This window comes from Micropterus salmoides, unplaced genomic scaffold (genome assembly GCF_014851395.1).
Source record: "Micropterus salmoides isolate LMB-PRFRI ecotype aquatic unplaced genomic scaffold, ASM1485139v1 Ms_hic_scaffold_11, whole genome shotgun sequence".
In the NCBI taxonomy this organism is placed as follows: Eukaryota; Metazoa; Chordata; class Actinopteri; order Centrarchiformes; family Centrarchidae; genus Micropterus; species Micropterus salmoides.
Genome location: NW_024040152.1, coordinates 973,267 through 996,554, shown reverse-complemented (window position 1 = coordinate 996,554; position 23,288 = coordinate 973,267). Strand labels below are relative to the sequence as shown.

Below are 23,288 nucleotides of genomic sequence, written 5' to 3'. Positions count from 1 at the left end.
AGCAAGACACACAGCTTAGTGTTAGTTAAATGTTAACTACATGTTAATGGCCGAGACTAATTAAATTGCTGCTGCTGTGATACCCATGCAGTACATTTTGACATAGAAGTCAGTCATTCGTAGGCTATTCGCTACAAATGTGACCATACCTTTTCTTCTGATCTTTCTCCTCTCACTCTGTTCTTCGCAGTGGAACTTCCCTCTGTTGATGCAGGCCTGGAAACTTGGACCTGCCCTTGCGACTGGTAACACTGTGGTGATGAAAGTTGCAGAGCAGACACCACTCACAGCACTGTTTGTAGCCAGCCTGATTAAAGAGGTACTTAGTTTATTTTTTCTTCTTTGCATGAAGGAACAAGTCAAAATCTGTCCTCTCCATCTCCAGATTGTTGAACAATTTACTATTGCCTTCTTACTGTTGAAGGGATATTTCATTTTTTTTTAAATGGGGCGTTATAAGGTACTTATCCACAGGCAGTGTATTTACCTGCAGTAAATTATAGCAGTACATTACAACTCTCTGCTTCTCCAAACTGGAGACGTACTGACTGCAGGTAATAAACTGACTATGGACAAGTACCTTATAATGCCCAACTTCAAAAAACCCAACTGTCCCTATCCACTATTTAAGTGTTGGTCAACTGCAGTTACTTCAACATGCTGAAAGTAGAGTTTTACCAAGAAATATATGGCCACATTACATCAGCATAAATTAACTTGAGCTTCCTGTTCATTTAAGAACTACTAATTTAACGTCACTTTAGTACACAGTCCTGTGTAGCTAGTTTGCTTGGTGTTGGTGCAAATTTAAAAGGTTTTAATTTTTATAGTCTGAGCTGCTGGAATACTCTGCCATCAGATCAAATGTACGCCAATGTTCATTTTAAATATAACTGCAAGCAGTTGTATAAGTCCAAGCCCCCAGGTGCCAGCTGCTCCCCCTTGCCCTGCGGAGGAGCGCACGAGTTGACCTGGGCGGCCCGCTGCAGTTGGGGGGGGGGGGCCCACTGAGAATACATGACCAGAGTTTGAAATGAAAGGGACTTACGGTTACGGAGATTAAAAATGAATTGATGTCTATGGGAGCGTTATTTGATATATGATCAATAGCCCAACTAGAGGCTGATTGACACCAAATTTTGCACAGCTCATCAGGGGGGCATACCACATAAGTGCTCCAAGTTTGGTGTCAATCGGCCATTCCAAACCTAAGATAGACAGACAGTTTTTCACATATCGATCTGGGGAGCACAAGCCTGTATCACCTTCATCCAGAGATGGTCCGTGCCAAGTTTGGTGCCGATCGGACTTGCGGCTTCGGAGGAGTTAATCAAAATAGGTTTTTCAGTTTTCACGATTTAGCTAAATGAAAATGTCATAGCACATAGGAATGTCCTATACCATATAAATTGGCAGTATCCCGCAAACATGGAAACATTTTTGAATGTGCGATGTAGTTATGAGGCAAAATGTTCGTTGGTTCAAATGACATTCAAATGAATGGGATTTTCTGATGGTATTTGAGCTTCGATTATAGCGCCACCTTTAGGTGTCTTCAGGGGCCCATGGGGAAGCATTGACCCAAATATGGTGTCAATCGGACTTGTGGTACTGGAGATATAAAATGTATTTAAATCGATGTGATTTTATTTCCACGCCTTTAATCTGCACGGAAGAATATCAATAGAAACGAGAACGAATACAATAGGGTTCCCAGCCGCATCGCGGTACTGGGGTTCCCGGCCCACTTCGGGCTTGGACCCCTAATTAGTATACCCAAAATGCTCCTTTTTGCACTTCATTACCTTCAATTTCTTTATTTTTGAATGGACATAATATCATGAATGAATTGACAGACAATAAAATTCAAAAAATATCTTTGAATTTTTCTGTGAAGTTGACAATGTTCATATTTTGAGATTATGTCAGAGAGGTGGTCATTCAGCTGTAGAGGATTGTGATGTATGTCATTTCATTAAAATCACTTGCACATTATGTTAAAATATGTACAATAACTACACTTCTTCTTCTGTTTACAGGTGGGTTTTCCTGAAGGTGTTGTGAATATCTTGCCTGGCATGGGACCATCAGCTGGCGCTGCCATTGCAAGGCACATGGATGTTGACAAGGTGGCCTTCACTGGCTCCACCGAGGTAGGATTTGTTTATTTGGTTTTTGTTGGCAGGACAATAACATGTTATATACATATTAAAGGAAATATGTTTATGATCACATGGGGGCAGAAAGACTGCAGCTGTAAGGTCTACTCCACCTCCAGAGGACCGGCCACTGTCAGGATCCACAGCAGATGTGAGAAGAGTTCTTGCTAAGAGTGAATATGAGTAAAGCTGCAGGGCCTGATAATCAGAAAGAAATCAGAAAGAAAGAAAGAGCTCTATTGCCAAATAGTATTTCACTGCCTCAGAGTCCTGGAGGCGTGCAGGTCCTGAAGTGATGGAAGATTGCAGCCAATCACCTTCTCTGCAGAGCGAATGATGCAGCCTGCCCTTGTCCCTGGCAGCAGCGTACCAGATGGTGATGGAGGAGTTGAGGATGGACTCAATGATGGCGGTGTAGAAGTGGACGTCACAGCATCTACAAATTCATCCAGACTGTTGGTGGCAGTCCTTAAAACATCCCAGTCAGTACAGTCCAAACACGCCAGAAGGTTCTTCTCTCTGGTCCTCTATTGGTCCACTGCTTTAATATCCTCACAACATGTTTACAGAGCTTTAATTTCTGCTTATATGCAGGAATCAGGTGGATCATCATCTGATGAGAATGTCCCAGTCCAGTGCGTGATAGGCACTGCTTAATGTAGTGTAACAATGATCCAGAATGTTCTTCTCTCTGGTCAGACATTTGATAAACTGTCTATCTGGGGAATTCTTGACTTAGGTTTTCCTTGTTAAAGTCACCAAGGACAATAACAAGGGAGCCCCGGTTTGTCTGATCCACACACAGTATCTGGTCTGCAAGCATTTGCTATGCGTTCTGAACGTTGGCCTGCGGTGGAATGTACAAACTGAGCAGAAAAGAAATAAAGCAAAACTCCTGGGCAGAGTAAAACGGTTTACAGTTAATGAGTAAATATTCCAGATCAGGAGAACAGAGCTGTTGAATCACAGTCACGTCGTTACACCAGCCTCTGTTGATGTAAAAACACCTCCGCCTTTTGTTTTGCTGGAGAGATCTGTGTCGCAGTCCACTCTGTATAGTGGAAACCAGCCAGCTGCAGCGCAGAGTCTGTTATCAATCTACACAACAACGTCTCTGCAAAGAACAGAAGATGAATAAAAGTTTCTGTTTTCCCCCACCAGTAGCTGAAGTTAATCCAGTTTGTGGCAAAGTGAGTGCACGTTGGAAAGAAATATTGCTGGTAGCGCTGTGCGAAGTCTGCATGAGTGACCCGGCTCATTTAACTCTCCTCTGGTGTTTCACAGCCTAAACAACAGTGAGCGTGCCCTTAACCAAAATGTCCAATAATTCCACTAATGATGCGGGAAAAGTGGGGAATAAATCTGCTGTTGTTGTTCGACTGATGCTCACAATCTCTTCTCTGGTGAAAGAGCTCCGGAAATCACAGCTGAAAACAGAGTTTACAAAACAAAGCGCACCTAATGCCAAGGCAGCTATACGCAGCGCCATCTTGGATATCCCATATCCCTGGCCGTGTACTAAAATAAACTAATTGATGTTATTACTGACATTTTCAACATCTCACTGCCTCAGGAGAGGGTTCCCACCTGTCAGACCATCGATCCTGTACCTAAAAGGTCTGCTGTGTCTAGTCGATGCATATTCACACACTTTAAAAAGATTTATTAAAAGCTTCTTTCTTTTCACATTTTTATTTAAAGCATTATATGTTAATATTTCTATCATCATAGGCTTTATATTAACTTATTGGGAGAAAACCCAACCCGAGTTTTATCAGATTTGATTACTGTTTTCTTGGGGATTGTGGCTCAGAAGTTAGAGCTGCGGTCCACCACTCAGAAGGTCGATTGTTCGATCCAGTGTGTGAATGGGGTGAATGTGACCTGTATTGTAAAGTGATGTGAGTGTTCAGATGATTAGAAAAGTACTATACAAATAGAGTCCATTCACCATTACCATAGGGACTGTGCGTATGACATGGTCATAGCTAAGTGGATCCACAAAAGAGAAATCGGAGAAAGTGCTCCTCTTCTCATTCTCGTTGAATGGACATATTCAAAAAGTGAAGCAGGAAGAGGGAATTATCACAGAATGCGTGAAAGCAGTCGGTGTTGTAAGGCGTGTTACTACAGCCATCCATGTACTTGAATATACAGAATAGTGTACACTATAAAGACTTTCTACACTACAGCGGTTAACAAACTTCTTTCCAATCTGTCAATTTGGCTAGTGGTCACTTGTAACTTGCAGTGCTACCTTTTAATAAGCTGAGGTGTCGCACTCTGTCTGTGCCAATCAGGTGGGTCACCTAATCCAACAAGCTTCAGGCAGCAGTAACCTGAAGAAAGTCACTCTGGAGCTGGGAGGAAAGAGTCCTAATATCATCCTGTCTGATGCAAACAGTATGTATTTTGTCTGTTTCCAAAGCTGTAAGATGCTTTATACTACTGTATTTTAATGCTTTACAAATGTAACTGAGGCTGTCTCATTCTAAACAAGGCCCCTAAATATAGACTGTATATAAGACGTGGATGTAGTCATCGTCAGTGTTGGGTAAGTTACTCAGAAATTGTAATATATATTACTAGTTACTTATTACTCCTTATTACCAGTGTTTCCCACAGAAGGATGGGGGGGTGGGGGTGGGGGGTTATTCTAACTGAGCCAGTGAATATATGCTCCTCAATCAACACCTTGTAAAAAAAATAAAAAAAAACTCGACTTTTTAACTAATATTATTATATTCAGCAGCAAGGAGTATGGTTTTTACAAAGCATATAGCCTAGGCCTAATGTTTCTTAACACCACCGGCTAAAATAAAAAACTGGGAAAAGTAATATTTTTCCAGTAACTAGTAAACCAACACTGGTCATCGTGACATCACCCATTGGTTTGTGGACTGCCGTTTTGAAGCCTCGAGTTTAGCCGATATGGGGACCACATGTTGATTTTTTTGCAACCAGTGGCACCGGATATGACCATATTTGGACGAGATGGTGGAGCTAGCTAGCTAGCTTGCTTAGCTAGGTGCTTCTTTAATTCTTGTTAACTGTCATTTTAATTGGGATGATAACTTTGTCGAACAACACACTTAAAACGTACTCACTAGGGAAAGTGAACAGCCAACGGCGCCGGTTAAATTTAAACAATGCCGTAGTGACTTGTCACAGATAATCCTGCCCTGAAGCATACTCTGCTTTCTGGTCTATTTTCCTCTAAATGGGAGCATAATTTACTAAATGAACATCATGTTGTATTGAAGAAGACTTGAAACTAACCATTGAGACCATAAACTAATTAGGAAAGCGTTAACTGAGGTTACTATTCAGCTGAGAAATAGGATAATTTTACCCTTATTTCTCATGGAACCGGACTTGTTTTTGCTACCAGAAGAGTCGCCCCCTGCGGGCTGTTAGTTAGAATGCAGGTTTAAGGGACTTCCATGTTCGCCTCAGTTCTCTGACCGGAAGCTTCCTGCTTGCCCCTAAAGCAACAGGTTCACTGTGGATCATTTGGTTTGTGGAAATTGTGTATAACTTTGCATATATAAGCTAAAGCACAATATCCACTGATATAATGCAGGCCTTCAGGGGAGGGGGAGGAAATTGGGCTTAATGGGGGCCCAGCAGCTAATTTTTACCCCAGGGTCCTGCAAACCATTTCATCTGGCCATAAAGTATAACAAAAGCTGAAAGAGCAGATTTAATTTTCTGAAAGACGTGTTAAATTACTAAAGTAAGTTCAATTCAATTTTCAATTCAATTTTATTTATATAGCGCCAAATCACAACAACAGTTATCTCACAGCGCTTTTCATAAAAGAGCAGGTCTAGACCGTACTCTGTGATGATAGAAAGTTGAAAAAAAATTATTTTTAAAATCAATTAATCTAACAACAAATTTATCAGTCATTCTAAAGAAAAAAATGTAAATACTCGATTAATATAACAATTGATTTATCCAAAATAAATATCAAGAATGTCTCATTAATAATTCATTATTCAATCATCCTGAAAAAGAGACACATAAGGCTCAATAGAATAATGATAATTTTTTCACATTTTAAAATTAGTTCCACGTACTTTTAGCACAAAGAAACATTTAGAAAATCAATTTTAAGTGACTACTAGGCCTACTAACAGAAACAAATTCCTCGTTTTGATCATCCTATATATCCAAGTTGTGTGGGGACAAAAAGGAAACGGGATACACAGTGCTGTCTTGCTGTCGTCTTCAAAAGAGCAATGTTACCACGTTATTGGATGGTCCATAGGCAGGTTGTTTTCGCTGTAGCTTGTTCTCCGGTGGAATCCCTGCGTTAACCTGGCACAGCACCGACGTACGTTATGCAAATATTGTCAATATTTTGTCTTTTTGTTATTTGTTAGGTCTTGATTTGTGCTCCATATGATTATGTCCTGACCAAATAAATGAAATAAAATAATTTTTTTTTAAATGTACTGTCAACTCCTCAAATCTTGACTCGAGTTTTATGCAATGTCAAGGGCTATTGGCCTCATAACTAAATAAATAGCAGTTTATGGCTGAACAATTATTGATTGTTGTTGCATCAGAATACATGCAGTCAGACAGCCATGCCCTTTTGAAGCACCCCTAAAAATATGATTTGTGAAATTTTGGGGGGTTTCTAAAATATGGACAATATGCTTTTTTTGCCATTAATTTCTATTTTTCTATATCATCATGGATCATGCGTAAAATCAGGAGTGTTGAGCCACAGCTGTTGAGTGAAGCCTAATGTAAAATTACTACTACTACTACTACTACTACTAATAATAATAATAGACAAACATTGCCTGATATTTTCAGATTCAGCCCCAGGCCTACATGCTTGCAGCTATGAATGGTTCCGCACCAAGAATCAGTCAGTCCCCCGAAAGCAATGTTATAGTTTGCACACTGCCTATAATATAAGCACATCAACAGTGATCACACTTATACATCACTATAGTAAGGTCACACATTAAACCACTAGAGGTCAGCAAAAAGATTTATACCTGCTATCAATTGCTTTTTAAAGGGAAGACAAGTCCTGACATGCGTTGTTAGTCACAGATTGATTGATGATAGTGAAGTGTTTATTAGTATTATTTATTTTAAGAATATTTTCTCTGTGAAAGTTAAGGTTGTCTTTGTCATTTCCTCATTCAGTGGAAGATGCAGTGGAGCAGTCCCACTTTGCTCTGTTTTTCAACCAAGGCCAGTGTTGCTGTGCTGGCTCTCGAACCTATGTGCAAGCAGACATCTATGATGAGTTTGTGGAGCGAAGTGTTGAGCGAGCTAAGAGACGAGTGGTGGGAAACCCTTTTGACATGAAGACTGAGCAAGGACCTCAGGTAACGCGCGCACAGACACTCACTGGTACTCTGTTGCTCACAGTGAAATTATTTTCAACAATATCACAACTCCACACCCTCCCTAACCGAACCCTCAAGTATCTCTTTTTTTAGAGCAGTAAAATATTGATCAGTGCAGCTTTAAAACATTATTAGGTGTTCAGGAGCACATTCACATGCTCAATGCTGTTCCTTTTGTGATGACCTGTCCAGGTAGATCAGGAGCAGTTCAACAAGATTCTGGGCTACATCAGCAGTGGGAAGAGAGAGGGAGCCAAGCTAATGTGTGGAGGAGGAGTGGCTGCGGACAGAGGATACTTCATCCAACCTACTGTGTTTGGAGATGTCCAGGACAACATGACCATTGCTAGGGAGGAGGTAGGATAGTATGGAAGATTTAAAATGCCCCTCAAAAAAAGTGAAATACAGGAACGATTTTGTGAACGATTTTGTGAATTGTTTGTAATTGTCTATCTCATCACAATAGTGTGGTAGAGCAAATGCAATTACTGCCCCTACTACTCCAATCTCCCGCTCCATTGTCCCCTAACTTGCAAACAAGACCCCCTCACTTGGGGTAACGATTCATTCCCTTCCCAGAGTGAGCACTCCATTGGTTTCCTGCTGAGAACCCTGGCCTCAGATTTAGAGGTGCTGACCCTCATCCAAGCTGCTTCACAATTGTCTGCGAACCGATCCAGTTATTGCTGAAGGTCATGAATCGATGATGCCAACAGGACCACATCATCTGCAAAAAGTAGCAATGAGATCAACCGCCAGCCGAACCACAACCCCTCCCCACCCGAACTATGCCTCGATATCCATTCCATGAATATCACAAACAGGATTAGTGACAAAGCGCAGCCTCGGTGGAGGCCAACCCCCACCTGGAACGAGTCTGACTTACTGCCAAGTATCCGTACACAGCTCTCGCTTTAGACGTACAAGGATAGAATAGCCCTAAAATGGGATCCCCTCACCTCATACTCCTGCACCACTCCCACAATATCCCCCGGTCAGATGCCTTTTCCAGATCCACAAAACACATGTAGACTGGATGGGCAGGCACCTTGCGAGAGTAAAGAGCTGGTCTATTGTTCCATGACCAGGATAGAATCCGCATTGTTTCTCTTCAATCCGAGGTCTGACTCAGCTGGACCCTCCTCTCCAGCACCTTGAAGTACACTGTACCAGGGAGGCTGAGAAGTGTGATACCCCAGTAATTGGCACACACTCTCTGGTCCCCCTTTTTGAACAGGGGAACTGCCACCCCGGTTTGCCACTCCTCTGGGCACTGTCCTGACTTCTAAGCGATGTTGAAGAGGTGTGTCATCCAAGACATCCCCTCCAAGACATCCACATCTGGACGGATCTCATCAATCCCTGGGGCTTTGCCACTGTGGAGTTGTTTGACTTCCTCAGTGACCTTTACCATGGAAAATGATGATGTAAATTCTCCATATTTTTATAGCGCCTTTCTAGTCTTTTCGACCACTCAAAGTGCTTTTACACTACATTACATTCACCATTCACACACTGAGCCTAAGTGCTCAAACAGAAACTAACATTCTGGCACACTGGAACAGCTGCCATGGACACTTCGACATCCAGCCTGGAGGATTGAACCACAGAGGGCGGGCGGGGGGGGGAGGGAGGCAGCCTACACAATATACACACACAGAGGTACAGACAGTAAAGGTGATGTTGCTATAGACTAAATGAAAAATGGTACAGATATTTATAGTAGTGTTAATGGTAACAATCGTAGTGTTAATGATTATAATAACAATAGGACTAGTAACAATAGTCGTTGCAGCAGAGGGTGTCGAGCAGGAACACGGGGGCAGCAGGTGACCCGCAGCCACAGATCCAGAAGTGATAGGAGGAGAGAGGAGAGGGACGAGAAAGCACAAGACTACCGGAAAGGGGAGAAGTTGTGTTAGTAACATGCAATAATGGGATGAGGTTGCATACAGAGGGAGAGAAAGTAGAGGAGAGAGGAGCTCAGTGCATCATGGGAAATCCCCCGGCAGTCTAGGCCTATAGCAGCATAACTAAGGGATGGTTCAGGACTCACCTGAGCCAGCCCTAACTATAAGCTTTATGAAAGAGGAAAGTCTTAAGCCTACTCTTAAATGTGGAGATGGTGTCTGCCTCCTGAACCCAAACTGGAACCTGGTTCCACAGGAGAGGACTATAAACAACAACTAAATGGTGATATACACTCACTGACTTAATTAGGTTCACCTTGCTACACTGAACAAAATTATAAATGCAACACTTTTGTTTTTGCCCCCATTCATCATGAGCAGAACTTAAAGATCTATGACTTTCTCTTTGTACACAAAAGGCCTATTCTGTAAAAATTAGTGAGCACTTTTCCTTTGGCGAGATAATCCATCCACCTCACAGGTGTGGCATATGAAGATGCTGATCAGACAGCATGGGTATTGCACAGGTGTGCTTTAGGCTGGCCACAATAAAAGGCCACTCGAAAGCCTAGCTTTAGGCTTATAAAAGTATTTTGCTTCAATACATATTTAAATATTGACAGGCTTGTTGTCACACCTTCTACAGTACTGCTAAAACATGACATCTTATTGAGACTAACATGCTCTCCGACAGCAGACGTTGTGGATTCTGCTATATTTCAGCAGAGTAGGACTGGTTACCATAGCAATGCGTGTTCATGAGTTTATCAACAAACTCTCTGCAGAATCGCATTGTATCCCTTTAATAGAATTTGCAGGTCTTAAAGGTTTAGAATATAATATTTCTAATGATCTAGTGACAGAAATGCAGTATAAGATCCATAACTACATTTTAAGTTGTGTATAAAGACCTTCTATAATGAACTTTTATGGTTTTATTACCTTAGAATAAGCCATTTCTATCTACATACACTGCAAGTCCCTCATTACATGGACGTCGCCATGTTGTGCAGCCATGTTTCCACTGTGGCAAAATGCAACCAACTGTCTAGGTTGTGTGTAAAAATAGTTCCGAGCGCCATCTTGGATTTTTTGCCAAAACTGCAGCAGAAGAAAAAGGTTTTGCTTTGGAACAGACGGTCTTCATCATCGTCTGCTGGCCTACCCATAGTAGCTACACAGACATCCAATATATCAAACGATTTGTCTGCTCAAGACGAAGAGCTATAGACCTGTAAGATCTGTTCTCCAGTTATGTATCCAGTTGTATTCCAGGTGTATTAGAAGATATTCATCATAATCTACGAGATGATGGTTTTGATTATGATATTGCTATTAAAATAGATTTTATACCAAGCGAGGATGAAAATATAATTTTTTCCTTTATTGCATCTCTATTTACTCTTTAATAGCAAAAGTTTCACAGGTTCTTTTTGCAGTTATGTAATTGCACATGATGACATCATGATTGCAAGTGCGATTAGATTAATCGTGCAGGCCTATATGTTTTCTGTCAAATTGCTGCTTTGTTCATTCCTGTGGCTGTGTGGTCGTTTGTTAACTTGTTCACTTGTTTGTCTAATATTAGTTATTTATATAATTCATTTAAGTGATTAATCTTTTTATTTTCTGTCATGTTTTCTTTTGCAGATATTTGGTCCAGTGATGCAGATCTTGAAGTTTAAAACACTGGAGGAAGTAGTGACGAGAGCCAACGATACTAAATATGGTCTTGCAGCCGCTGTGTTTACTAAGGATATTGATAAGGCAAACTATGTCTCCAATGGGCTCCGTGCCGGCACAGTCTGGTAAGAGTGTTTTTGCCAAAATCATCACTGTGCAAACAATTGTCTGTAAACTGTAGATATTTATGGCTAACCCTAAGGCTCTCTCCCCAATATTCACAGGAAAATGTTGTCATTTTATAGCTTGGGTTTGCTTGTGCAGTTTTTCTATCAGCCAGATCTTAGATTTTACTAACCATTGTCAATGCTCAGGTCTGACAGTATGTGACACAAGTAGGCAGAGTTTTACAAACAAGTTCAGTAGAGTAAAATGTCCAAAACAACTAAGGTTGGTAAAATAGGCAGTTGTTTTTCTCGCCGGGAAATGTTTTGCAAGCAATACTTACTGCGATATGTAATGTTACTGAAATGGTAACAGTAATACAATAATTACACTTGAGTTAGCAAGAGTGATTGGCAAATTGGCCATATGTCCTGGCTTATGTGCATAGGGAATAGCCTAAAATGTCAGTGATATCCAATGGGTTGTGTAAGCCTTAGGTGCACGTATTAGTAAAACTTTGCCGTTGCTATGCCCTCACAAACCTGGTGTATTTGCATGACAGAGTGTGTAGACATAGCGACCAGTAGCTCCCTTGTTTGCTACATTTTTGCTTTTTAATGTGATTTTTCTCCACCTTTTTATGTTTAATTATGATCACTTATGACTAGAGGTTTGACGAGACAATTAGCTCACGAGACGTGACATGAAATTGGGTTCACGAGATCACGAGACTCTTATCAGGCAGAAATCTCACCACAAATCCACACACATTATCTTCAGCACCTCCAATAAAGTGCAGCTAACAGTCCCAAACAGAGCAAAGCTGTTCTTCAGTTTTTAGATGTTTGTATTGGAAATGTCAGCACTTACAACTGTCTGGACTTACAGCTCAGAAGCAGGTTCACTTGATTATTATCACGGCGTACGCTGGGCAGAGTTGAATTGCTCTGCGAGTCAACGATATCGCGAGATCTCATGCCACAAGCATCGGAAAAGTGCTGGGTTTGGATTGTTAACAGCAGACCTGAAGACGATAACTAGCCACAACATGTCAAACCAAGAAGAGTAGAAAGTGAGCTGGGATAAGCGTTAAGCTAAACCAGGTTGGAACTTTTTCACTTCCCAGCCTGCTCCTGGCTAATATTCAGTCACAGGAAAATAAAATGGATAAAATAAGACTCACTAACTCAGCAACAGGAAGTCTACTGTGCCCTGATAATTACTGAGACCTGGCTCCACAACACTGGCGTGGTGTGTTCTGTGCTGATAGAAAGTCTGCTAAGATTAGAGGACTGTGTATTTACATCAATAATGCTTGATGCTCAAACGCAGTCAAAATAAACCGCTGGTGTCAGGAAAAAAATGCTAGTGGCCCTAAGTATCACCATTATTGTTTAGTGAAAGTAATATAGTAATGTAACTAGTTAGAAGTAAAGTAATTTTAGCTTAGTTCTTTAGCAAGTAACTTTTCTTTTGAATAACTTCAAAAGAAAATTGGCTTGCGCAATAATGCACAGATTAATAACAGTTAAATGAGCTGTGATAAGATAAGTAGGCTTATGCAAAATAAATTCTACTATGCCAAATTGGCAAAACAAACATTTAAAGGGCAAAAGTTATAAACAATACAGTAAAATAAAGAATGTTTAAAAATGACATGTGCAATGATGAGTTAATATCATAGACAGAAGCTGAGAGGGAAACAAGAGTTTTGAGTTTTTTGTTAATTCTAGTCATTGGCTGCTGAAAATTGAACTGCGTAGCAGCCAGAAGAGGTGTAAGTTTTTGAGTTAACCAAAGAAATAAACCTGTTTGAGCGCAGGTTGTGGGTGAGTAATGAGACAGAGACTTATGAATTTAAGTAACTCAGGGATTTACCTAATAAGGACTTATAAATAAGCTGAAGTGTTTGTTACGAGAGCAATCCAACTTCAGTAATGATTTCATGTCACGGAAGGAGTGCTATATGTCATTAAAACTTTTCTGCAGGTTTGGTAAAACGTTGTCCAACGAGGGGCTGGATGTATACAGAATTGTCTCGTCTGCATAAAGGTGAATGAAAGAGTCACCAGCAGCTATATAGCAATATCGTTGATGTACAAGGAGAATAGAGTTGGCACTAGTATCGAGCCCTGTGGCACCCCAGTAGAGACAGATGCCTTGGAAAGGTCAATATAAACCGCTCCACCAGAATGTCTTTGATCAATGGCACCTAGTAAACCTACACTTATTAATAATAATATTGGGAAATATTAATATCATAAGCACTCGTTCAAAAGGGGGCACCACCTAAAAATTATCTGTCCGCCCAAGGCTTTTAGGACTCCTTGGGGTATAGCTTAATAATTACAACAATTATCACTAGTGACCAGTTAGTTATTAATTGCTCAATTATTGTTAATCAGTTCGTTTAATCAATCAATCAGTCTGAAATCTGAGGGTGAGTTCTACGTACAATGACTCGGATCACTAAATAGTACACACACACACACACACGTTCCTGTGATCAAGGTGAATATTTATTAACTATATAAAATAACACACGTGAGGGTAGATATATTAAGGAAATAAAACAACAATGATTAAAACAACCACCAATCAACAGGAGAAGTTATAGGGTTCAAGATAAATTTAGACTGGCTATTGTGGAAAGAATATGACGGTAGTAAGGAAGACGTATGGACGCAAGTTATATGGTGATAACTGAGTTTAAATTGAGGCCATTGGTTTCAGGTCTAAAGGACACCAACTTGACCACAAAATTTGGAGATTGTTTGCCTTACTGCTTGTTTTTTCTTCAGCTGTTCTGTGCTCCAAAGGCCCACAACTGGCTGCTCGGTTCGTTGCGTTCACGGCCTCTTGGGGGGGCTTTGTCCGCTGTGTGACCGTGGCTCGAATCGGGTCTTTTTGCCAGCGAGATGTCTCGGGGGTTCGTCGGAATCGACTTGTGGCTGCTGGACACTCCAGACATATTTTGACTATAGCCACCAACTCTGTGGGTCGTCAGTTAGTGGGAGTTAATTTAAACTTTTTTTAAGGTTTTAAAAAGAAACTTGATTGTTTTCTCAATCAAAGGTAGCCAATGTAAGTTAAACGACTAAATAACTTTAAACAAAACGGAAAGGTAAATTCACTGAAGGTTCAAAAGCCCTCGTGAGTATAGTTAACGTTGCTGAGATTAAACAAATTTCATCCCAGTGGAAGCTCAAAAAATAGTCAGGCCAAACCTCCCGCTAAGACAAAAGATGCTGGAGAATTTGGAGTCTCTGAGTTTCTCCGGTTCTGATCTTTGGGAACAGGATGCTGGATGTTGCGAGGAGCCGAGAAGAGGGACAGCTGGAAGAGAGGAAGAGAGCGAGGTCACGGCTCCGCTGTGTTTTTGTTTGTCACTTTCTTGGGGTGTGTCCCACGGTGGGTCTTTTTGTCCCTTGAGCTTTTAACTTAAATCCAAAGTTTATTTGTGCGCGTTTTATCATATATCTCTTTCCACAAAATCAAACGCCTTTCTTTAAATGTCATAAACAGTTGCACAGTTATTAATTTCTAGAAAGAAAAAGAAAAGCTATAGTGTTAATCGTCGTAACAACACCTTTTAAAGTAGGTAGTTAGGTACATTTATTGTCACAATATAGAGGTTACATAATGAAATTGAGTTAGTAACTCCCTTCTGCTACATAGCAGACAATATACATTAATACAGAAGCAATTATGAAAAATGGTAACAGAAATAAATTATCATCACTGGAGCAGTGCTGAGGATGAATTAGAGTCTGATAGCTTGGGGGGAAAAAGCTGCTCTGTGGTCTGGTGGTGCGGCAGCAGAAACTTTTATCTCTCTTCCCAGAAGGCAGCAGGGTGAACAGGCTGTGGCTGGTTGGGTACTGTCCTTTAGTATCCTTTGGGCTCTGTAGATGCCTCACCTCACCGATATCACTGATGCTCAGCAGATGGGTACCAATGATCTTCTGAGCAGTTTGAATCACCCGCTGCAGAGCCCTCCGGTTCTGGGCCGTGCACATCCCATGTTAGTGATGTTTCCAGTCAGGATGATTTCTATTGCTCCTCTGTAAAAGCTGACAAGAACCGCGGGAATTTGGCCTTCTTAAACTTCCTCAAGAAAAAACGTTGTTTCTGAGCTTTCTTCACCAGCGTGGAGATGTGAGATGTCCATATCAGGTTCTCTGTCATGCTGATTCTTGAAACTGTTCACCTGCTCTACCTCAGCTCCACTGATGTAAACAGGAGTGTGTGTCGATCTCCTTTTTTCCTGAAATCAACGATCAGCTCCTTAGTTTTTCTGACGTTGAGCGGTAGGTTGTTCTCTGAGCACCGCTCTGCAAGATTATCAGTTTCCTCCCGATATGAAGTTGTTTAAGATCCTGCCGACGATGGTGGTGTCGTCCGCAAACTTCATAACAGAGTTCTCTTCATGTCGGGGGGGGGTGCAGTCGTGGGTGTACAGCGTGAACAGGAGGGGGCTGAGCACACAGCCCTGGGGGGCTCCGGTGTTGAGTGGAGGAGAGTCCGCCAATCCGAACTGACTGGGGTCTATTTGTGAGAAAGTCCAATATCCAGTTGCAGAAAGTTGTATTTAAACCCAGAGTGATTAGTTCGCTGATCAGTTTCATGGGGAGATTGTATTGAATGCTGAGCTGAAATCCACAAATGGCATTCTGTTTTTCTCAGGTTGTGTGAGGGCTGAGTGGAGGGCTGTGGAGATGGCCTCCACTGGGGAGGGTCCAGACTGTCTGGGATGATGTTCTTTATGTGCTGAAGAACCAGTTTCTCAAAGCACTTAATCAGAATGGGGGTGAGAGCCACAGGGCAGTAGTCGTTCAGACTAGACACTGGATACTTTTTAGGTACAGGAACGAAGGTGGCTGTCTTGAAGCAGGTGGGAACCCTCTCCTGAGACGGTGAGATGTTGAAAATGTCAGTAATAACGTTAACTAGCTGACTGGCACATTTTTTTTGTACATGGCCAGGAATGTTATCAGGCCCAGCAGCTTTACTCATATTCACTCTCAGCAGCACTCTCCACAAATCAAGCTAAATAGAAAGCTGTCTGTCTGGAGTATAAACTGTTCTGTAGTCTTAAATCTGGTACATTGTTGTAAACTCAGCTGCTGGCTGAGACAAACCAGCCGCTCCTCCTTCTACCAGTTAACGTTACTTGCATGCAGTGAGAAAGTGCTAACTGATTTCTGAGTCCTTCATACTTTCTAAACGTCACTCACTATTGTGATGTCACATATTGACTTTATATTGTGACTTTGCTGTTGTAAACATTAATGTTGCTGCTCTAGAAACAACATTTAGTTTTATTTAAAATATTCAATTCTAATCCTATTATAAATTTAAAAACAACCAGGAAGTTAATATAACAATGTTATCGCACAATGAATATTTTCCATATTTACCATGCAAGCCTACGTCATGCCCGTTGGGTCTTGTTTTTTACCAAATAACCATCACCAGATAATAGTAAAGTATCGATAAAGACTTGTATCGTAAAGCAGTCTCAATAATGGTATCAATATCAATAAAAATTAATGATCCCCATCCCTAGTATTATAGGAGTCCAGATATATTGGTAATTTGTTAATTATTGTTAATTGTTAATTTACTAGTCTGTTGATTATTTTAGAGAGACAGGACAAGATGAATAGGTCTGTAGCAATTTGTGTCAAAAGACCGACCATGGCAGTTTTCCAGTCTGAATTGGGATAAAAGCAAAATGAGGGGGTGGGAGACTGCTTGTGCATAAGGCTGGTAAAGCTGAATAATAATTGTCCAGAGGAGGAGTAGCCAGATGGAAGGCATGGCCAGCCTTAGCAAAATGTTTATTAAGATTCTCTATTATCGCAGTTTTGTCAGTAGTGATATTATTGCCAAACCTCAAAACAGTAGGCAGCTTGTTCTCCATTGATTTTACGGTGTCCCAGAACTTTTTGGAATTAGTGCTACAGGCTGCAAATTTTTGCTTGAAATACCTTTGTCTCCCCAACTGCCTGAGTGTATTTGTTCTTGACCTCCTTAAAGAGCTGTCAGACACTTGGATTTTTCAAGTAGCGTTACACCACAAGGGTCACGCCCTGAACACATCTAAAGGTCAAAATTTACTCATACTCACAGCGCCACCTGCTGGCAGCAGGATGAGAACCTTCAACGATGCAGCTTTGTTTCACCAAGATGCACAAAACTTTTGTTGCACGAATAACATCCCAAGATGCACAAAAAGCCTTTTGGAGTCATACCCAATAGCCAACAGGAAGTCAGCCATTTTGATGTGCAATTTCAGCCCATTTATGGCCTTTCACAGGGTCCATACTTTAACAAACTCCTCCAACAGAATATCTCGGATCGACTTCAAATTTATGCTGTGCAATCTAGAGGCATTGACGATAAAAAGTGGTGCTATCTGAGTTTTCGTCCGTGGCGTGCTGTCAAAAACCGACGATCCGCCATGAAGTTCTCATAACTCCAGTTTACATGCTCAGATATGAAGCAAACTTTACATGCTTGATAAGAGTCCTGCCCTGTACACAACTACATGCAAATATTCACTCAATGTCATAGTACCACCCACTGGCAAATGGAAGTAAGCCCTTTCTGATCAAAATCATTTAATATACATGGCATTAACTGCGTGGTCCACACTTCACATACTGGTAAACTAGCCAGTATGTGTCTAGTGCCAAATAAATCGTAAAAGACTTAAGTCCAATATCAAGTTGCAGAGTGTTGAGTTTGCCGATTAGTTTCATCGGGGAGATTAACTTGGCACCGTTGCACAGAATGCACACATACACCTGTAATTTGGCCTTAAACACAGCCACACACAGCAGAGAGGAACTTTAAAGCTTCACTTTCTTTGTTCTGACCAAGTGTGTACAAGTGCAAGACATACAAGGCTGAACAAAGAAGCGCTCACACACACACTCTTTGTTCTCTAGTACAGTGCATTTAATTTGGATTTCATCTTGTTTGTTTTGCTTTTGTTTACCTGTTAAATAAATGCTTGTGGAGATGCATACTGCTTTCTTTAATGTTGTAGAACAGTGAATATATCGCTAACCTCTTCTATGTTGAACTCCAAATCCTTCAACCAAATCAAATGCCACTGACACCAAAAGGAATAAAATCTGTATCTGTGCCTGTCCCAGGACTGTAATAAGCATTACAGTCATTTTATTCGCCGAGCTGGCCTACCTGCCTGTCTGCCTGCCTACTTGTGCACAGTCTGCCTGTGCGCTCACTGCTCATGAACATGTGTTTTGGGGGAGTGGCTTTAGAGGGAGGCCTGATATGTGGATACCTAATAATAATAATTAATAATAAAGCCCTGTATGTTTGTATGTTTGAATCTGTCCTCATTAAATGTTCCAAGAAACTTTGTTGAAGTCTGTGTTCAGGTGTTTGAGGTTTAACAGAGTGTTCAGGTTGCCAAAAGCTTTACAAGTACATGTTTACTGCATTTATGTTTTACATCATTGGAGTTTAATTATTATTAATGTCATCTGTGTATGTTTGTGTGTTCCTCTGCAGGATTAACTGTTATGATGTGTTTGGGGCTCAGGCTCCATTTGGAGGTTACAAGGCTTCAGGTAATGGTAGAGAGCTGGGAGAGTATGGTCTGGATAACTATACAGAAGTTAAAACGGTAAGTATTGATACGAACTAACTTGCTAAAATGTAGAATTATCAATTTTGTTAATCAGTCATCTTTACATTTTACATACTCGGACATGAGCTGCCAACAATATGTCCCTATTATTATCAATACATACAGTATAGGTGCAATCCTTAAGAATATTGGGATGGTTATTTTTGAACTGAAGTATCTTCAGATTACCACTAATGTACAATCAAGTCTGGGAGCTAAATTGGTTTCCATTTTCAAGCCCAGCGCCCATGTTGAGTGAGTAGCAAATGTACTTGCACCCATCTGTACGCCCATGGGAGTGTTGGCCTTAAAATAAGGCAACGTTGGTGCGTTACTATCTTGTGGCAGCAGCAAAGATTACACCACTGACTAACAAAAACAAAGATAATAAAAGAAGAAAATCCAATTTATAGGTCCAGTGTGTAGGATTTAATGGCATCTAGCTTTAAGGTTGCAGATTGCATGCAACAGAATAGCAATATTTTCAAATGGATTTTGGTTTTATAAGTGGAATTAATATAGAATCATCGAGATTTGGATAAAAGCTATGAGAACCGTTGCAATCTTCGGGGAGCTATGACACCAAATTTAAAGATATAGATTTATTGCTTGAATAGAGATAATAACATGAGGATCTGATAATAATTGTAATAACTGATAGTTTAACACTACTCTTCCTAACCCACAGATTTTAAGTTAAAAATACTGCATGCAGTGGGTTGTGTTTATTTGTATAAATTATTATACACTGATCTAGATAACAGCTAATACAATTTTCTTTACATCTTGGAATCCTGATATTTAGTCTTGTTTGTGTTGTTAGGTGACCATCAAGGTACCACAAAAGAATTCGTAGAGGTGCAGTTAACCCAGTCAACAGCTGATTGCTGTCAACCAAGAATCAGCTGAGAGGAGAAGTTGACTGATATACTGCTCCTGTGATCTGTTTTTCTGTACTGAGTAACTTTGTCTGTCTCTCAAACATGCAAAGCATTATATTTGACAACACAACTGATGATTTCTCCATACCTTAGATTTTCCATCTGAGTCAACGTAATCATAAAACCATAAACTCACACATTCTATTTCTAATCTGTGGGCTTGAGATTTCAAATTTTTCATAATAAATGCATTTAAGGCACTCAGCTAGTACTGTCATATTTGTGTGTTTGTTATTGTAGTTTGCATTACAGCTTCTTGTTTTATGAAATGAATAGAGCTGGGCACGTTAACGCATTAATTAACGCCAACAATTATTTTATTGCACGTTAACGCAGTTTTTATTTTATTATTATTAGTTTGAAAGTCCGTTGCTCACTGGCTCTGAATACACATCCAGTCAAACCCTGGGTCACAGGAGGGGCGGGATGTTGATCAGCCACCCAAACAAGCAGTGGAGGGAGGCTTCAGCAGACTACGCTGTCATCTTGTTTCCATATTTATCATGGCAGCAGGTGAGCCGCTCGCTTGTTAGTGACGCAGCCTATCAAACAAGACAAACAGCCCAAACCAACATCTGAACAGACTGTTTCTGCCGCTCCCTGATAAAAGATACCTGATGCTCCCAAATTTCCACCTCCTCGACTCCTCGAGGTGCATTTTAGTCCCTCCCACCCGAGATGCGAGCTCGAGGAGTCGAGGAGGAGACGCGAGGAGAGAGGAGTCGAGGAAACGGAGAGGGGGTTGTAGCCAATTCTGTGGTCTGGTCGCTGCCCCACCGACCACTGGTCGCTGCCACAGTCTCTAAGGGAAGGCTCCTTTCTGTTCCTTGTCACACAAACTGTGGCTGTATTAAAAAAGGTCAGTTTCAAGTTTTTATACAGTCTATGGTTCCAGAGTAGACCTAAAGTGACCTGTCAGAGCAGCAGAGCAGCTTTTGGCACTAAAGTCTACAGATCATTTCTTCACCATCCAGAAACATGTCTGTCAACATTATAATATGTAGAAACATCTTGAGGTTCCAACAAACATTATCTGTTGAAAACAGTCAGACTAATTATTTTATCAGATATCAGAGACCAGCATCTGCATGGACGTTTTACCCCCACCTCCACCGGTCCCTGTAGCTTTCCAGGTGATTTCTTTCTTGTGTGTTATATTGATGTATGAGTGTTTTCTTTAACGATTTACTTTGATGATTAGAACGGTTGCTGTCAGTCATTTAAACATTTCCATCGGTGCAGTAATGTCACAGCATATATCATGGGACAAAACAGAAAAACCCTGCAGTAATAAACTTGACAGGACAGACAGAGGAAACAGAATTAAACTTTCAGCTTCTATAATCCACGTTTAGACTCTGATGGAGCTCAGGGTTGATCAGGAGGACAGCTGCTTTACTCCAAACACTTTTACTGTATGAAACTGGACTCTGTGTGAGACCTTTTGGATGTGAAGAAGAACACAGAACATGAATTAACACCAGATCCTGACCGATGCTGTCGGTGTGTCGGGAGATTTATTATTATTAATTTATGTTGCTGTGGCTCGTGCGTAATTGCGCACAGTGTCACTGGGGAGACGCTTCATCCAGCCGCTATTTACTGTTCATTTTTACAATCCTGCATCACATTCAACAATAACAACATCAGTGATATCAAAGTGCAATGACATTAAGGAATGCGGTTAGAACAGCGCATTTGATTCTTTTTAATAGGCTTAACTGATACAACTTCTGAATACAACTGGAACACTGCAGCGTCCTGCTCCGGCTGTGGATTGGTCCAGCTGCTTGTCATGCCTCTTGTAAACATCACAGCGGCTGAAAAGACTTCCGCACTGTATCCTCGCTTAATTTTTGTTTTGTTTTGTTTTTACTGACATTTACATACAAAGTGGCATAGTACAAACCAGTGTATAATTAACAAGGGAACAGACGAGATCGGAAGGTGATGTACACTAAAAATAAATTAAAGAACAACCCAAAAAGTAAATAAAATAAATTAAAAAGAGGGGGGAGAATAAGGAGTAAAGTAACAAAGTTTTGAAGTAAAGCTAGGGATTTTCTGTAAGGTTAAGGTCACCAACTAATTTAGAGAGCTTAACAGCATTCTCTTTCTTAATCTGTTTAAGGGTTAAAAAGTAAAGACACAGCTCCTTATGAAAAATATAGAAATTTGGCCTCGATTTCATGAATTTGTTTTTATGTATAAAAAAACTTTCCAAGAATGATAATTGAATTGATAGCCAGGTCATGTAAGGGGTCTTTCAAATTTGATCCAAATATAACATTTTCCTTTGTTAGACTAGAAAAATGTAAAACTTTAGGGAACAGCCAATAATGCACATCTTCCCAGAAAGCATTCGCAAAAATACATTCATAAAATAAATGCTCTGTAGTTTCAATGTGACTATCACAGAATGTGCAGTTATTGTGATCCAAACCAAAACAACTTCTCAGAAATTCAGCTGAGGGGTATATTCCATTCAGAACCTTAAAATGAACCTCCTTCACTTTCTGTGCAATAGGAAATTTAAAAATCTTAGAATTATATCCACCTTCTTTCCACAGAAATTCCATTTTTATAATTTTCTCTAAAAAAGAGGCTGAGACTCAAAGTTCTAACAAATGTTTGCCTCAGGGCCGTGCAGAGACCTTTGGAAAGGCAGGTGCTCAAAGTATAAAAGGGGCACAGGATTTAAATAGGGCTGTTCTCAAAATATCGATACAGAAATATATTGTTATGTATTCCTTGATTATATGCGTATACAAATGCTTCTGTATCGATACATCAACAAATGCTGCGACACAGTTTTGAAAAAGAAACACAGTGAATACCCAGATCTAGCTTTAAAACACTGTGGGCTGACATAACTTACAGGGAACAGTTGCTGTTGAAGGGTTGCTGGTGCTGCTGCTGCTTTTGTTGCTGTTGATACTTCTGGAGGTGATCTGTGACTACAGATATCACAAACATAGGAGATATATGTATGTATAGACAATATTGTGATGATTTTCTATATTGCTATATTGAATCTGAGACATTTGGATTTTGATTGACTGTATGTCTAATCGTAAATCTAAAAAGATGTGTGTGTGTGTGTGTGTGTGTGTGTTGATTCTGTTGGCCCATAATAACCATGACAGAGCAGCATTTACCTTTCACATTGACATTTCATACCTTTGTCTGAAATCTATATAGGGCCATTTCTTCTTCATTCTTTACCTTGATGTCAGGAATATTATTTATTTTATACTGACACTGACATTATTTCCAGTTATTTAGATCATATAATAGGTTTGCTATTAAATCTGTTCAAATACTGTTTGATCACGGTTCTGATTTAAATGATCGTTTTAAAAAGGGCTGATAAGTAGGCTATAATTTGGAGGAATAAGTAATAACCTTTTTTACCAATGTTGTTCTAATTATTTTAAGGTACACTA

The 23,288-nt window shown here is 40.4% G+C and overlaps 1 protein-coding gene across 1 annotated transcript in view; it reads left to right on the top strand.

Moving 5' to 3' along the window:
• The window catches only part of LOC119896906 (aldehyde dehydrogenase, mitochondrial-like), a 37,954-nt gene extending 17,921 nt beyond the window's left edge, over nucleotides 1–20,033 (top strand). The window contains exons 6-13 of the mRNA XM_038710328.1: nucleotides 191–319; nucleotides 2,040–2,153; nucleotides 4,460–4,562; nucleotides 7,332–7,516; nucleotides 7,730–7,894; nucleotides 11,098–11,255; nucleotides 18,784–18,898; nucleotides 19,725–20,033. Coding sequence (XP_038566256.1) covers nucleotides 191–319; nucleotides 2,040–2,153; nucleotides 4,460–4,562; nucleotides 7,332–7,516; nucleotides 7,730–7,894; nucleotides 11,098–11,255; nucleotides 18,784–18,898; nucleotides 19,725–19,757 — 1,002 coding nt within the window. The 3' untranslated portion in view covers nucleotides 19,758–20,033. The remainder of the gene's footprint in view (nucleotides 1–190; nucleotides 320–2,039; nucleotides 2,154–4,459; nucleotides 4,563–7,331; nucleotides 7,517–7,729; nucleotides 7,895–11,097; nucleotides 11,256–18,783; nucleotides 18,899–19,724) is intronic.
• The last annotated feature ends 3,255 nt before the right edge of the window (nucleotides 20,034–23,288 follow it).